General features: G+C 42.1%; 1 protein-coding gene across 1 annotated transcript in view; it reads left to right on the top strand.

Annotated features, from left to right (window-relative positions):
* CEP95 (centrosomal protein 95) overlaps positions 1-17,516 on the top strand; it is a 410,650-nt gene that overhangs the window by 375,093 nt on the left and 18,041 nt on the right. Inside the window, exons 19-20 of the mRNA XM_069199921.1 lie at positions 1,625-1,777; positions 13,657-13,803. Of these exons, the coding sequence (XP_069056022.1) occupies positions 1,625-1,777; positions 13,657-13,803 (300 nt within the window). The remainder of the gene's footprint in view (positions 1-1,624; positions 1,778-13,656; positions 13,804-17,516) is intronic.

The raw sequence follows: 17,516 nt of genomic DNA, 5'->3' as shown, positions 1-17,516 counted from the left end.
CAACCTGTGGATTTCCTAACCTCTGGAGACTGGAACTAGAAACCTTGTACTTACCTTCAAATCGTACTTACATTTTTTCTCCCCCCAGGAACTGTTTCTGAAAATTACACTATCACCTTTTAAAACAGACTATTGCCATTTATTCAAAAACTGTGTAACTTGACTATTCTAATCAAAATGGTATTCATACATATGTGGACTACTTATTTATTCATGAACTGACCTGCAACTTGACCCTTGTGGTTCTAGAAATAAATTAACAAAATATGTTTTCTATATAAAAACCATTGGTCTGGAGTTAATCATTGAGTGTGTGCTTCCCTTATTGTCTGTGTGTGTGTACAACAAATGCTTTGCACTATCCCCTCATAAGCCTAACTGCTCAACCACACTACCACAAAAGAGAGCATTAGTATTAGCTACTTTAGCCTCTGTTAAGCCTCTGGGGAACCCCTGGGCCCTGTGCACACTATCTCATTTTGATATAGTATATATAGAGCAAGCTTCCTACAATTTGTGTCTGTGTTTGCTTGTGTTTTTTTAGTTAATGTGTATTGTTTTGCGTTTCAAATCATAGACTGTTTCGGCCAGGTTCCCCGCCTTCCAGTAATGACCCCTGTGGGGTGGTTCTCAGATTTCAATAATGATTCAGTGGGGGTTCCCAGGTTCCAGTAATAAAAAAGTGCGGGTCCACAGAACTCAAAAGGTTAAGAAGAACCACTGACATAGAGCATGAGACACACTAACACCCTTCCAACAAACTTAAAAACCTAATATCTGCCGTCCACATACCCTGAAAGAATGGCGTAGTGCTCACATACCCATGGAAGGTCTCGCACAGTGTGAGGTTCCAATACATCCAGCATAACATTCTGCATAGATCATACCTAACACAGGCCAAACTACACAAAATACACCCAACCCTGCCACCTGAGTGCCCTCAATGAGGTACTCCCAGGGCAGACATAATACATATGTGCTCCCAGGCACCTAAATGTTCATAGTACGTCTCCAGTCTTGGCCCCTGACCAGGCCACCTATGGACGCTGCTGCACTGCACCTATATTGACTGCCAGCAAAATATGGGATGAGATGCATAGTTCTGTATTTTTATATCATGTTTATGTAATTTCACAGTGTTAAAACCACTTCCTACCTACAGGCTCTGATCTACGTTCTCTATTGTAAGCAAAACGTGTCCTCATGTTAATGCCATTGTAAATGATAAAATAAAAAATCAATAAAGATGGCTGGAAAAAAATCAGTTATTACAAATGCAGTAGAACTCCAGTTTAGATGTGTGATCAGAGAGGATACCTGTTTTTTATTGCTAGTATAACAGGTAGATAGCCTCTCCTCCGACATCGGACCTCTCAATTGTTCATGTTCCTTTTTATTTTTTAAGCATTACTAAATTCCTCAGTGCCAAAGTGAGAGAATTCCCTGCCTTCCACAGAAGAGTATTTAAAAAACATGTAATTGGAAGCTGAATAACTATTATAAGTTTTTCCAAGTCTGTTTTGCAAATGTGTGGATCTTCAGTTTAATTAGTTGTATATTAGTGAAACTGAGCACTGGTTGCCAGTTTGTTGATTCTTTTTTTTTTTTTCCTCTCTCGTGAAAGCAAGAGTTTAAGGAACGGATAAGACAGCAAAAATATACACAGAACAAAATGAGAGAAAAGAGGCAGCAAATTGCTCGAGCAAAAAAATACTATGAAGACTATCATGTTCAACTGCGGGCTAAAATGATGCGCTCAAAGACACGTGAGGAACGGGTATGTGTTTTAATAACATGATGAACTGGTTTGCCTGTGCTGGGTTGTTCATGTAAAGAAATTCAAATTTTAAAGTGCAATATTGATGTGTATTATCAGTGGCGTGTGCTGTCTGATTGTGCCTTGCAACTGACAATTGATTAGAACAGGTGCGGCGTTGCGCCCGCTCCCCCGCCAGCAGCAGCAGCTGCAAACCTTTAACAATAAAATAATAAACAGTTTATTATTGTTTTCCTTTTAATGGGGCGGGACATGGACGGAGGGGTAGTGCATAGCACTCCCTTCAGTGCGCATGTGTGTTTGGCCGGCTGTCTCTGGCTGGCCAAACTTACATGCGCACTGGGCTCTCTACAACCTGGCACCGTGTTGCCAGGTTGGAGAGCGCAGGCAGAGGCTCCCAGTCTGCCTCGGAGCGCCTATCCAGAGCACTCTGGCCAATACGAGCGCTACTTTAATGCTGCCAGCAGCCTGAGAGCAGCGTTCCGATTGGCCACAGGGCAGGCTGGGACCCTGTGCCTGCAGTGGAGTCTGACGAGTGTCCTAGGGGCGGGGAATCAAGTAAGTGTTTTTTTTTTTCTCTCTTTTCCACCAATTTTTCCCTGCCACGCGCCGCCCTCTTCTGTGCCCTGAGCTGCTTCTGGATTAGCAATTAGAAACACAAGGAAGCGCAGAGCACACATTTGCCCATTTCACAAACAAGACGATGATGAGTTGACCATACTTTAAGTATTATTTATAGAATGTCAATGTTTTATTTTCAAAACGTATACTTCGTAGGAGGGTTTCAATTTTGTTTCCTTACAGAAAAGCCAGCATTCCAACTATTAATTCATATTATCGTTCTGATTTGCGACCACCTTAAAAAGCGCACATTTCAAAAGATGCACATTTAATTTTTGTCTCATTAAGTATTTTTGTGTAGTATGAAAACTGAAAAATATAAATAGCAAATTCTTTGGGATCTGTGCCAGCAGTTTCTAGACCAGAAACTCTACTGCCATTGTGAAGACCCCGGACCACATCTTGCGCAGAAGATTCTACCTAATAAAACATGGAGCTCTGCAACTTGCTAGAAAAATGGCGCATAAAGCTCATTTTGGGGAAAATCCTACAATGCAGTATTTATCTTGAACGCCTAAATCTCTGTCACACAAGTCTCAGGAATACTTGTCCTTGGCATAACTGGGTTCTTTTTTTACTTTAGAGGCTCTTTTCCTGTAGTTTTCAGATGGTTTTTCTATGCCACCATTTCTTTTCTCACTTTTCTACCCTGCAAAACCTGAATTATTTTACTAGTGCTTCTGGTATTTTTCTTTTGAAGCCTGTAGTTCACTTCTTTGGTATTCTGTAAACCAGTCACTGTGATGAGTTTAATAACAAAGCCAATAGGCCTTGCCTATGCAAGAGCTATTAGCTTTGTAATATGTTTTAGCCATGTTGTACACCAGGGTGGCTGCTGTTCAACGTGGCTAAACGTTAGTGGAGTAAAGGAGAGTGGCGTGTCATAAACAGGAGAAGAGTGGAGTGTCTTGGAGTGGCATAGATTGGAGTGGTGTAGTTTTTGTGGAGTGTCTTGGAGGGAGTAGATTGTCCGAGTTGAGTGGCATAGAGTGGAGCAGGGTGTTGGAGTAGACTGTTGTAGGGTGGCATAGAGTGTCATAGAGTGCTGTAGAGTAGTGGCATAGAGCGTGTTAGAGTGTTGTTGATAAGAGTGACGTAGAGCACAGAGATTGTTGTGGAGTAGTGTAGGATAGTGGAATGGCAGATTATATTAGTGTTGTAGAGTCAAGTGGCATACAGTGGAGAGGCACAGAGTGGAGTTGAGTGAGGCAGAGTGGAGCAAAAGAGTGGAATTGTTAGTTGTAGAATAGATTGGAGTATAGTGGCATGGAATGGTGTAGAAGGAGTTGCATAGAGCGTTGTGGAGTGGAGCGATATAGAGTGAAGTAGTGTCTTGAGTAGGGTAGAGTTTAATGGGGTAGAGTTTAATGGAGTAGAGCATCAGAGTGGAGTATTTAGTAGAGTATGATAGAGTAGACTATAGAAGAGCGGTATAAAGTACTGTGGTGCTGAGTAAAATTACGTGGAGTGCATTGGCTTTGAGTAAAGTGGTGTAGAGTAAATTGACATAGAGTACATTGACCTAGAGTAGAGTGGTGCGGAGCAGATTGTGTAGTGGCATAGAGTAGAGTACAGTGGTGTGGTGTGGGTTGAAGTGGTGCAGAATAGATTAAAGTGGAGTAGAAGGAAGTAATACAAAGTAGAGTTTAGTGGAATAGAGTGCATTGGCGTTGAGTGGTGCACAGTAGAGTGCAGTGGCAAGAGTGGCATTAGGTTTAGTGACGGAGAATACAGTCTTGTAGAGTAGTGCAGAGTACAGTGGTATAGTGGCGTAAAGTGCAGTGGTGCATAGTAGGGTAGAGTGCACTGGCATAGAGCAGAGTGGTGTAGAGTAGAAGGGCATAGAGTGCAGTGGTGCACACTAGATTAGATTGGCGTAGAGTGGATTGGTGCAGTATGATGGCATAGAGTGCAGTAGAGTGGCTCATAGTAGGGCGGCTCAGAGTGGTGTCAAGTCACCAAGAGTGTAGTGGTGTGGAGTAGAGTGGCATGGAGTGCAGTAGCATAGAGTAGAGTGTTAGTGTTGAGTATAGTCCGTACAGTGTAGGTTTGCGTAGAGTGTACTGGTTTTGAGTAAAGTGGTGTAGAGTGAAAGGGATAGTGTCGTGCAGAATAAAGTGACTTAAAATGTAGTGGTACAGAGAAGAGTGGCGCAGAGTAATGTGACTTAGAATGCAATTGTGTAGAGTAGAGTGGCATAGAGTGCAGTAGCCTAGAGTAGAGTGGTGCAGAGTTGAGTATAGTGGTATACAATACAGTGTAGATTGGCGTAGAAAGCAGTAGCATAGGGTGCAGTAGATTAGAGTGGGGTAGAATGGCACAGGGTAGATTTCAGGGGCATGGAGCGGCGTAGAGTGGAATGGCGCAGAGTGGAATAGAGTGGCATGGAGTGGATTGGTGTAGAGTGCAGTGGTAAAGAGTGCAGCGGTGCTTAGTAGAGTAGTGTGGGGGTAGAATATATTGGCATAGGATAGAGAGGTCTAGAGTAGAGGCGTCGAGTGACGTGTTGTAGTCTGGTTGTGCAGAGTAGATTGCAGTGGAATGGTGTAGAGTAAAGTGGAGTATGCATGGTGTGGTTGCACACTGCCATACAGACAATACATCTTCAATTGAAATTACAATTACATTTGCACAGTCAGTTTTTCCCCCAAAAAAGTATACAGCTTATAAATCATAATATTTGGAAATGTCATTACCATTGATTTGTTTTGGTCGTATTAAAATATTTGTTTTCAACACTTGTCAGAGTTACCAAAAATGTTTCTTTCCGTATTCTGAAATATCTGCACAGTTCATTTAAAGACGTTTACATTTTGTTTTGCGATAGAAAAAAAATTGCGTCCCACTGCACACCCCGAGGAGTGAGCTAGAAAATATAACATCCTACATACACCCTTTCTATCTTGCATAGACACCTAGCAGGATGTCACATACCTCCTCTCACTTTGAAGTCGGAGAAAGAAAAGTAAACACAAGCTCCCTCGGTGACAGATCCTGACATTTGACCTCTGTTGTTAAATGCATACCAAATGTGAAAAGATAAATAGAAGATTTAAAGGCATGTTCACAGAAATCCAGCACTAGTGGAAGAACACAATAAATAGGATTTGGGCAAGGGAAGGGATGAACTCAAGCTGGACAGCCTAAAAGAAATAAAGCCAGCAAATGGAAAGCAAGTGACTTTGAAATCCTGATCACAAAGCCAATGGTAAGAAACGGGCAGCATGCATTCCCAGGAAAGCTTTCAAAATGTCCCCAAAATGTCATTAACAAACCAGAGAGCTGTGTTGTCTTGTAGGCTTCAACATAAAAATGGCAGATTGCAGACGGGAAATGCTCAGTGTACATTTAAATTGCCACAGTTGAAATAATGCAAGCATATCAGTCAGCCATGCATAAATAAATAGATTAGACTACAAGAACACAATATAGGCGACAGTGAACACTGCATGTATGAAATTAAATGCCCATGTGGTACCTGTAGGTGGAATAAAAAAGCTGGCCTGAACAAATGAGCACAAAGGTAATAAAGAATGAAATCTCCATTATCACTATATTTCAAAACAACTAGAAACAATTTAAATCAACATAGGTTTCTCATATTAAAATCATAAATGTGGAAGGAACAAAGTGAAATAGTTACTACAAATAGAAGCATTTAGGATGTTTAAAGTAAACTTTATTTGGACTGAAAAAGTAAATGAGTGTCACAAACTAATAGCCTTATTAGACGGTAACTACTGTAGAAATGACTTCAGATATTGAACTCACTTAAGTTGTTTAGCATCTATCTGGAAGTCTGTGGATGCTAAGAGGATTATTAGTGAAATCTGCATGAGCACAATGAGTGCAATTCTGATGAATTTTGAAACTATGATATTATAAATTTGACTTCCTGGTAGGTTTTGTAATACTGTTTTTGTAAAGTGACATTTTTATTTTGTTACCTTGTTGAGATCCATATATTGAAACTCCTGATGAAGTATTGCTTGTTTAAAGTGAAATGCAGTAAGGTAGGGGTAATTTGTACAGATAATCTTCACCATGTTAAAAAAACTGTTCTAAGAATGCATGAAATGAAGAAGTTAATTGGATCAAAGACTGGTCACAATTTATTTAATTTTTTTTTTAAAAAAGTTAACATAAGGATACAAAGTCCCTACAACATAGACTTGAAGGAGGTTCTCCATGATCTCCAGTAAGATTACAAATAAATGTCAAGTATAAAAAAAAAAGTAAAAGAAAACACTGAAAATTGTAATTAGAGTGTCATACTGGTTATGATCTAAATCCTAAAAACACAATGAAAATCATTAGTCATTGTAAGCTGTGCAGCTCTAACGATCTAATGGACTGCCCATGAGCTCGCAGATGATCTCACAACAGATTACTACATAGATGACTTCATGAATGACATAACCACTTAACTAATTTGGCAACATGTGACAAAAAATGTAGACTCAAAATATGTGTTTGTATGCATGATGAGTTGAAAATGTATATACTCTGTTTTACTTTATGGCTTTTAGCAAACTGCCCACTAACTAGTCCCATCATTCCCACTCAATCAAAATTACTTTTAACTACTTTGTTGTTCACAAAGATGGATAGATTAATAGCTGGATGAATATCTGAGTTCTTTAGTCAACAGTCCATGGAGTAAAACTTTTTCGATTCATGCCACATGTGAGACTCCTTTCTTTGGGGCACAATGGAGCAGATTGAGGCTACCAGACCCCAGACGTTGTTGTTAAGGTAGTTTACTAGTGGTGTCCTGGTATCCCTCCTCCTGTGTCTCGGGCTGGTGCACGACTACTATAGTAGCAAGGGTGAGTATACAAAGGCTTCTTAGTGTTCTCAGTGTTGTAGTGTGCGGGCAAGAGATGAGCAGTCAGTCGACAGTCACAGTAACATATTGTTCAGCCCACAGCAAAACTTAACAGTACACGACTCAGTAGGGTTCTTAGGTACAGGATTGTAATCTTATTTGCGATCTTCAGTAAGGTGTTACACCCCTTTCGGTACCCTCTACTTGCTTTCTGAGTTTCCTAATGTCTACAACCCCTTGTGTATTGCATGAGTATAGTTATCAATTAGGCTCAGCTCCAGTACACTCAGATACCCCAGGGTCTAGAACAGTGGTTCTTAACCTTTTGACTTCTATTGACCTCCATTGAATCATTATTGGAATCCAAGATCTGTTCCGTTGAATCATTATTAGAATCTGGAGACACCCCCACTGAGTCATTATTGGAATCTGGGTACCCACCCTCACTGAGGCAATATTAGAATCTGATGACCCCGGCCTAAGCAATTTCAATGATTTGAACTGCAAAACAATGGACAACAATATGGAACTAAGCATTCATTAGACAAATGCACAAATTATTTTATATTTTATTTAATTCACAAACAAATATAAAATAAAATCTACATTTTATTTTAATGAGAAAGTGAGAGCTTTTGTAAATTCAATTCAAGCCACCCATCTTCCATACTATATTATGTTTGATGCGTTTGTACTGCTTCCATGAATCAATCTGAGGATACCAACCTAATTGTAAGCTTCCAAGATCAAATTCCTTAACATTTACAGAATATTTAACATTTGTCACTGTTAAGTTTTGCTTCTTCATTTATATGCACTTTATTAATCTGTAAATATTATTTCATTATCAAAGCAGTTGCAGATCACCTTGTTAGCTGTCGCGGACCCCCAGGGGTCCCTGGACCGCAGAATAGGAACCACTGGTCTTGATGGACAAATTGGGTCAAATAGCTTTCACCAATTTGAGTTCAACTGGCAAAAGTCTTACATATGTATGGCAGAGTTATTCTCTGGTTTCTGTCTTTCTTTCACTTACAGTTCGCCCTTCATTTGACGTGATCATTGTGAGTGCAGTTTTCATGGTGCGTTCTGGATTAGCATTCCTTTTGCTGCTGGGTAGGAGAGGTGAGGCGTCGGTCCCTTACGGTTGCAGTGGAGGTGATGCGGTGCCGGTGGCGAGGCTCCAGTTTCTTACGACAAAACGGGGTTGATAAATCTAGCATTTTGCGACATGAGGCGTCGACTTCACGTTGTCGGAATCACGTCACATGTGTTGCATGTCTGAGTTGGGTGTCACAGACGTTGGCAATGCAGCACTTGGGACTTCGGAGGTGGTGCAGCAGCATTAGGCCTGCGGCATCAGTTGTGGTGGTTGTACTCAGTGGGGACTACGGCTCTGGCGCAGGCAGCGGCACAGTCATACTGTGGCAACAGTTCTGTAGTTGCTCTGTTTGCTGCCTCTTGGTTTCATTAAAATGCACTCCCAAGGGCCCAGGAACTGGATTTGGCACCACTTGGCAAGTCGGGACTCTTAGCAAGAAGACCCAGGTGCTGGCAGATGAAGTCTTTGATGTCCCTAAGACTTCTTAACAGGAGGCAAGCTCAGTTCAAGCCCTTGGAGAACTTTTGGAAGCAGGATGTAGAAAGCAAAGTCCATTCCTTTTACTCCCAGGACAGAAGCAGCAGCCCAGCACAACAAAGCAACAGGCTCAGACGCAGTCCCTCCTACAGCATCCAGCTCTTATTCCTGGCAGGATGTCTTCAGTCCAGAAGGATTCTAACTTTGTGAGGTCCACTACTTATACCCCGTTCTGCCTTTGAAGCAGGCAAACTTCAAAGAAAAGTATTTATAGTGCACACAACCCTGCCTTTTCTGCTCTGGTCCCAGGCACACTACAGCAGGTTGGAGACTGCTTTGTGTTAGGACAGGCACATCTCTATTGAGGTGCAAGTGTCAGCTCCTCCCACCACTCTACCTCAGGAAGACCCATCAGGAAATGCAGGGCACACCTCAGCTCCCTTTGTGTGATTGTCTAGAGTGAATTCACAAACAGCCAACTGTCATCCTGATCCAGAAGTGTATTCCACAATCAGGCACAGAATGGTTAAGCATGAAAGTTCAGAGACCCATATCCATATGCTCCTAATGGGAAATTACACTTAAAAGATAGTTCAAGGCAATCCCCTTGTTACCCTATGGGAGAGATAGTCCTTGCAATAGCAAACACTGAGTTTAGCAATATTTCACTATCCGGACATGTAAAACACACCAGTACAAGTCCGACCTTTTAAGTAGACTGCACCCTGTGCATGGGGCTGCCTTGGGCCTACCTTAAGGGTGACTTACATGTAGTGAAGGGGATGTTTTGGGCCTAGCAAGTGGGTGCACTTGCTAGGTCAAAATGGCAGTTTAAAACTGAACATGCAGACACTGCAGTGGCAGATCTGAGACATGTTTGCAAGGCTACTCGTGGGTGGCACAGTCAATGCTGCAGACCTTCTAGTAGCATTTGATGTTCAGACCCAGGGCATACCAGGGCACTATACTAGGGACTTACTGGTGAATCAAATATGACAATTATGGATAAACCAATCACCAATATCATTTAAACAGAGAGCACTTGCAATTTAGCACTGGTCAGCATTGGTAAAGTGCCCAGAGTCCTAAAACCAGCAAAAACTAAATAATGCATAGAATCAAAAACAGGTGGTCAGAAGCAAATATTTTAGGGATAACCCTGCAAAAAAGGGTCATTTGTAACACTGATCATCAGCACATGTCCATCTCCAGAAGTTGTGGCCTTAAGGCTGATCATGGGTACTGCAATGCTGGCATTGAGAGATCGCCAACTCTGACATCGGGAGCACTAGTCTCTCAGGTACATGGTAGGATGCCAGACAACACAATGATACTTTGCCCTTGTAAGTCTTGCCACAGGTTACAGCAGGAACCGCTTGGGATGACCAGGAGGCCCATTGGCAACACAGCTTGCACCTGGTTTTGCTACGTTTTGGTAGCCTGCGTCTTCCAGGTGTTCTTCATACTAGGGACACACTGTTGTTTTCCCTTCCTAGACAGTCTCTGCTCCATCAGGGCCAGACACACTCCTTCCTTCTCTCAGAATGCAGGAAGGGTTCTAGGCAGACCCTCAGTTCCTCCTGCAGAAAGTGCAGACTTTAACAATGTCCCTTCATCTATGGGAGACTCAGCTGTTGTGCAGGTACTAGCTCTGATCACATAGTAGTCTTCAAAGTACTGCTTTACTTGATTAAGAAGAAATTGAATCTGAAACAAATTGGGGTAGTGTGGATCCCCTGCCTAAGGTTTCAGAACTGTTTGGGTTTATTCTTTCAAATGCTGCTTTTGAGATACAACCTTTGTGCATTGTGATGGCTCTTGTAGCAGATAGCACTAACGCTGGCTGTAAGCATGAGTATTCCTAAACCTGGGCACATTGAAGTGTCACATGTTTGCCTCTGGCCAAAACCTGCTGCCTTCTTGAAAATGCCCAACGTGGGTAGTGTTAGCCCCAAAAACTTTTACCCCATTTGTTAGCATGTGCCCAGGCGTCAGTCCAACCCCCTGGCTCAGGCCAAGACAAAATGTGGCACCTCCAGGCACTGGTGTATTTACCACACCACAAGTGCTTGTGGTGGTTGTTGGAAAGTTGCCCTTTCTGCAGGGTTAACCCAGATATTTTGCCTTTTTCTGAACCCTGTTTTCACTGGCTATAGAACTCTGTGCACGTTACCCCTGCTTAGCAGTGATAAAGCACCTGTGCTCCTCCTTTCAACATAGTAAATTTGGTATGCACCTAGATATCCTAAGTATCTGGTGCCAACGTGGGGCCTGGTCCTATGAGTAAAATGTCACAAATGTACTGCAGCACTCTTTATGCAATCCAGTACAAAGGCAATGCAAACATGACTGAAAGCATTGGGATACGATATTGCATTTAATACATGTTATCTCTAGCTAGGAAACGGCTATCAATTTAATTTTCAGGCCTTTTGAAATATGTATTACAAGCCAATTCACTGGGGAAGTCTGCTTTATAATAACTACTTTGGAAAAAGTTACCTTTGTCTGGCATGAAGTCCCTGAAACCTAAACCTGTATTTTGCGTTCCCTCTTCTGCTAGCCTGTAATTAGCATTTGAATAGGCGTAAATGAGGTGTGAACTTGCTCCCAGGATAAGGACAAATGGACTTCGGTGTGGGGAGGTGGTGTTGCATCCTTGACAGGCTGGTCTGTGGGCTGGACCCAAGAACTTGATTAACTTTAAGGCAGCCTCTTCTGTCACAAAAAAAATGATAGCTGATGCTTGAGAAAGGCTCTTCTTTTGTCCCTCCCTCCCAGCCTGACTGACCCTTACACAGTGGGCCTCTTTTTGACAACAGTGGCAGATCCTGCTGGAGCGTCAAGACCTGCTTGACAAGTCTGCAAAGGTTTTACATATAATACTTTGGGTGCACTTCAAGGAGCAGTCATGGAATGCCAGAACAGTTCATGTGTATCACCTTTCTGTTTGCTGAAAACTAAATTTTGTTCTTCCACACGTCTGTCTCTGAAGTTGTTGCGGGCAGAGGGACTGCTTCAAATTGGAGTTCGGTATTAGATGTGAAAGGACACTAGGGTTGTCATAGTACACTCTGACAGAAGAGCCCAGGTTTTGTGTGGCTGCCTTTAGCCACTTTAGAAATGTCTAAGTGGGTAGGGTTAGCCCTGGAAACAGTAACCCCATGTTTAGTGTGTCCCCAAGTGCCATCATCACCCACTAGTTCATGCCAGGCATAAATGTGGCATCTCCAGGCACCCAGTTCAGAAGACGCCAGTGGAAGTTCAGAAGTAGACTGATCCTGCTGTCTGAGGCCTAGATCTCGTCTCTCTTTTAGCCAGGACAAACAAGTGGACCTGAGGATCATAAGGCTGATGCCCGGTTAAAAATACAGGGACACAAGCTACAAGAGGCCTTTTCCTGCAACCGCCCAGCTGACCAGTGACTAGAGCGTGGTGTGCATGCCACTCTTAGGTGCTTTAGAAGTGTAGTGTACTGTGGGTGATTGATGCTTGAAGGACCATAGTCAGAGGGTAAAAATATTTGACCAGGACACACCAAGTTGGTGTATTCGAGCCACACTCCTTCGCAGTCTTCATCAAATTGCATCTGTGTCTTGTTCTTCTGCGACAATTGACTATCACTCGTACTGTTTGCTTCTTGGCACATTTCTACCTAAAACTTTAAATATTCATATCTTTGGTTCCCCTTATTGGATCTTTGTCATTTTGGTGTCATTTTCTTTGTGGGATTTTATTATATTTTTCTAATTAGTTTGGGGATTTTTACTGTCTTGCATTTCAACTTCATTACTGTTTTAGTACTGCATAAATACTTTGCACTTTGCCTCCAAGTTAAGCCTCTCTGCTATGTGCTATAGCTAACAGAAGGTTGAGCTCAGGTTTATTTAGTGACTTTTGTGGGTGACCCTGAGAAGGATTTTGATTGTAACTTGAGGTGGTTACTTGCCACCCTCAACTAATAAACCAATTTCTTACAGCGGTTATGTTCCATAATGTACTGGCTCATCCAAACGTATCTCATTCTAGTCCTCTTGCATCTTGGTCCTATGCTTGAAATATGAAATGAAAATGATATAAAAAGGAATTTCTGTGCTTAACCCATTCGTTGACTTTCCCCACCTCTACCTTTTTTGTCCCCAACCTTTTCAGTGCTTCCTTCATGGCCAGACCTGCTACTTTAGAAAAGTGTCAGTACTTGGTGGCCTGGTCCATTACTTTTGCTGCCTTCTGTATTCTTTGGTTCTATTGCTAATCTTTCCATTCTTTCACTGGTTAGTCTTTTTACAGCTGCACCCTGATATTTCATGCTCTATGGCTCAGACACCGCTACAGTGACAATGTCTGTAGTGAATTTGTGACATTAATTTCACCATGAGATGCCTTCTGCTTTGGGCTGTTGTATTGCACTCACTCCAAAATCCTCTTCCCACATGTCATGTGGTGCACAAATCCTTGAATGTCTTGAAATTGAGGGATGAATGTGGATGGTATTCAAAGTGATCAGGTTCAGTCTATATTTAAAATGGAGAATTTGTATAACTTAAACCTTCTGATAATTTTATACACATGCTGCCAACATAAAAACTGGTGCTAAAAATGTGCACTCTGGTGCTGATAAAAGCTTAAATTCACAATGTCTGGTGACTAAGTTATGATGATCTGAGATGAGGTGAGATTGTATCCTACAATAACATTTAAACAAACAAGTACTATATGGGAAAGAAGTGATTAATAATTGGATGTGCTGTCTGAAATTAATTTATGACGGAGAAGACCAGCTGAGGAGTTACTTTGTCCATAACACTGCATACATTTTAATGCAGGTTAATGCTTTTTTATCATCAATAGATATTTAAAGACCTATTTGAAGAAGGTTTGGAAATACAAAAAGAGAGACTGCGTGACGTAAGATCGTACGCCAAAGAAAAACGTGAAGAGCAGAAGAATCGTCACAAAGATGAGCTAGAGTCAATGGAAAACTTTTACAAAGATCAGGTAAGTTTCTCCATTTAACTGGCCTTTTTTCGTCTGCAGGAAAGACATGTATTTTCTGCAGTAGAGAAACTAAGTATATGTTTTAGTGAAGACCTGATCCCTATTGCATCAGAATATCATTTGATCTGTTCAAATTGTGGTAGAGTTATTTTTGTTCAAGGCTGTTCTGTAGGAACTCTGACCAAACTCCCTCCAGGCACTTAACTTTTTTTATGAGATAATTGCATGAAATTAAATTATTTTCTAAATTAATGTTCTTGCCAACTTCACTGGCTCTTTTGAGGATATTTTACATGGAAGGCTGTATGGTTATGAAGATAGGTCTTGAGCAGCAACCTTTGGATGCAAATTCAGAGTAGTTGGTCAGGGGAAAAACTTGCTCTTTTTTTCAATATTTGTTTATAGAGTTTTATCAGTGTTGTAACATTTGAAATGTTGATATTGTGAACATGGTGTAGGAATAATGCCAAAATCTGTTAAAGACTTCTAGCTGCAGATTCCTTACTTTTCAATTTCCCCAGGCCTCAGACTAGGATCTAGAAACTTTTGCTCGAGCAATACCCCTGCGCACACCGTCAGGTGGCTCCCTGTGACGTCGTTGGCATTGGAAGTGACATCACAATCACCTATTGAGGTGCCACCCGGGAGCGTGGGTGTCAGTTCTTTTCTTTCCACGCCAGTTAGCCTAGTTCTAGAGAGAGCTACCCCTCTGTTGCTTTTGACAGGCCTTTTTTGACGTTTTTATAGAAGTTTTTTTATGTTCTTATATCTAGGATGTCATGTAGGAAAGTATGGTTCACACCATGTGGCACCTCCTACCGTGACATTTTGGTTACGGACCCTCACGTCGTCTGCCTCTGATGCCTTGAGCGCGACCACAACTCCGAGTCATGCTCAGACTGCCAGGACAAAGCACCGATGGCTTAGAGGGAGTGGTGTCTAAAGCTGCTTGCAGGCCAGCAATCGACGACACTGGCACGCGTGACTCGTCTGAGGTCTCATCCCAGTGAAGAAGAAGGAGGTGGCGGCGGCAGGGGCGGTTCCTCCGCTATGGTGCAGGAGCATCACCTCCTCGTCCCCCACCCCCTTAGCAGCAGGAGCTGCAAATCCTTTAAAAATAAAATGATAAACTATGTTTATTATTGTTTTATTTATCAAGGGACAGGGCCCTTGGTGTGACAAGCAGTGAGGGGAGTGCACAGAGCACTCCCCTCAGTTTGCATGCATGTTTGGACGGCTGCCTCGGGCCAGTCAAACACACATGCGCACAAGGGCTAGCTCCAACCTGGCACTGTGTTGCTGGGTTGGCGAGAGCAAGCCCAGGCTCCCAGTCTGCATTGGAGCTTTCAGCCAGGGCGCTACAATAACGCTGCTTTGAGCAGCCTGGAGTGTGGCAGAGAGTGACTTTTCCTAGTCGCCAGCCACAGCTGTGTGACGGGACTGCCCCAGGAGCCCGAAGCCCTCTTCATCACATTCAAGGTCCTCAGAACACAAGGGGAAGAGACACAAGAAGAAGTCCAAGAGGACTTCAACTTCACCATAGCCGACGAGATGAGTGGGGAACATCTGTGTTACCAGGACTGTTTTGCAGAGCTGTTGCAGCATAAAAGGATGATTGATGGAGTGCTGAAACTGTTCAAATACCCACCCCGTCACAGATCTGGATTTAATCAATCGTTGTTTTTCTCACCATGCCACCTCAGTTTGGACCAGCCATATGCAAATCAGGCTTGACCCTGTTTCCAATGGGAACAGTCCAGCCCGAACTGCCAGGCCAGGTCCTCCCTGGACCAGAAACAAGCATCCTGGGACCAGTTTCAGGGTATCACCCTTCATCAGCCAGGCTAGCTTGAATCCATTGGCACAGTCAGCAAGGGTCCCACGTCTGGGCATACCCTGGCCACTAAGGGCGACTTTACCAACACAAAAGGATGATGGATGGAGCAGGGGTGTCGAATTTAATAAAATATCTACTTGTCCAGGGGCAAGTTGCTTCATAAATCTACTTGTCCTGTAAAGATAAATCTACTTGTCTCTTTGGTGGTGTTATGCGGCAACAAATTATGGGAACAATCTCATTATATAAGAGCTCTGATGATAGCCTGTCTTATAAGCCAGGGCTAATACTATAGTAGGGCTTGAATAGTAGCAGCTTCCTTAGTCTGGTACCTTTACATACTTGGGCTGGAGATAGCGGTAAGCAATAGTTCCATGGTTGAAACGCCCTTTTGAGGCCGTGCAAACCTACTAATATGCATCTTTAAAGGGTTTTCCTCAGTTCTTCTGTAATCATTTCAAGTACTGAGAAAGGTCCGAAATTTACTCCTAACAAGGGTCGGAAGTAAAACTTATTCCAGGTTTAGGACAAAAAAGTGGTTAAAAGGGAAAGTGAACTTGTAAATGCTCAACAGATTATTGCATGCGCAAATCTGCAGATTTGCTCATAATAAAGTACAGTTCAAAAATATTTTCTAGGAGTATGATTTCCTGGTCTGCTTCTGTAAATTCTTGTGAATTCTTGAAATACACAAATCTGCAATAATGCCAAGACATTTACCATGGGTGCACTTTTGTGACTTTCTTTAAGAATTGTCCCCCTAATTAGGTCTGGCGATAACCAAGACCTTTTGTTTTATTATTTGTTTTTATCTCTCTATCCATGTATTGGCTTGCTTCACTTGCTGATCCTATATGCAGAACCTGCTCCTACTCAGGGTCTGGATACCCTCACGAGTGTCATGTTCTGTGCTGTACAAATCCATTTCACGTTGCATCACGATGATAGCAATCTGCTCTTTCACAAGGAGCATATCGGCACTGAATAGTTTTGTTCAGTGCCAATAACTACTGTGGCAACATGTGCTTTTTTGGGCCAAAAATATTTTTGCTTTTTGCTAATATTCGTTACAATGGTGATGGCCCAGCAGCTCCCACAACACTACAGTTTTACAAAAGCCATGTCAAAACAACACCTTTTCAAAACCAAGACTGACCACAAATGTTGGGCTTATTGGCTTTGCCAATGCTTGTTTATATTCATGTTTCCTATAATCTTGTTGAAACTGGTTTCACTGACTTTCCATTATGAATATTTTTTTGGAAGTACTAACATGCATCAAGACATTTTACTAAATGATGTGGTTCAAAGAAATGGTACCTAAAATTGTAAAGTACTTCAGGAATTTTTTTTTTCCTATTTGCATTTTTTGGTGGAGCATTTTATTGTGAAAGCAAAATATCATCAATCTTGCTTTCAAGCTTATGCAAATATTTGCATTTAATCAAAGAGCATTCTGGGAACATTATATGTCGCCTCATTTTTAAACTTTGCAAACGTGTGTACAAATCTTTTTTTTTTTTTTTTTTTTTTTTTTACTGGAACCACTGTCAGTAGTCCGAGATTACAGCATATATTTAGAGCGCTCACCCTAATAATAAAAGCGTTATATTAATGAACCATAAATAAAAGTTTGAATAGCTTTAACGTATAGGCACAAATAGTCCAAACCTCAACTTCCTATGATGCATTTCTCCTGGTCCCCCGGACAGGGAATCCAAGAGGCTGGACCATCTTGGGAAGGTGTTTTCTTCCACCAGCCTGGCACTGAGGTCAGTGAACACCTTGTGCTTTTTGAGCTGTTTCTCACACACCATTTGTGATAACGCTTGTGCAAGTGCTGCCTCAGGTCCCAGAGGAGGCCTGAGTTATACTT

Source organism: Pleurodeles waltl, chromosome 7, assembly GCF_031143425.1.
Source record: "Pleurodeles waltl isolate 20211129_DDA chromosome 7, aPleWal1.hap1.20221129, whole genome shotgun sequence".
Taxonomy (NCBI): Eukaryota; Metazoa; Chordata; class Amphibia; order Caudata; family Salamandridae; genus Pleurodeles; species Pleurodeles waltl.
The sequence above is the reverse complement of the archived record's forward strand: the minus strand, read 5'-3'. Positions and strand labels throughout refer to the sequence as shown.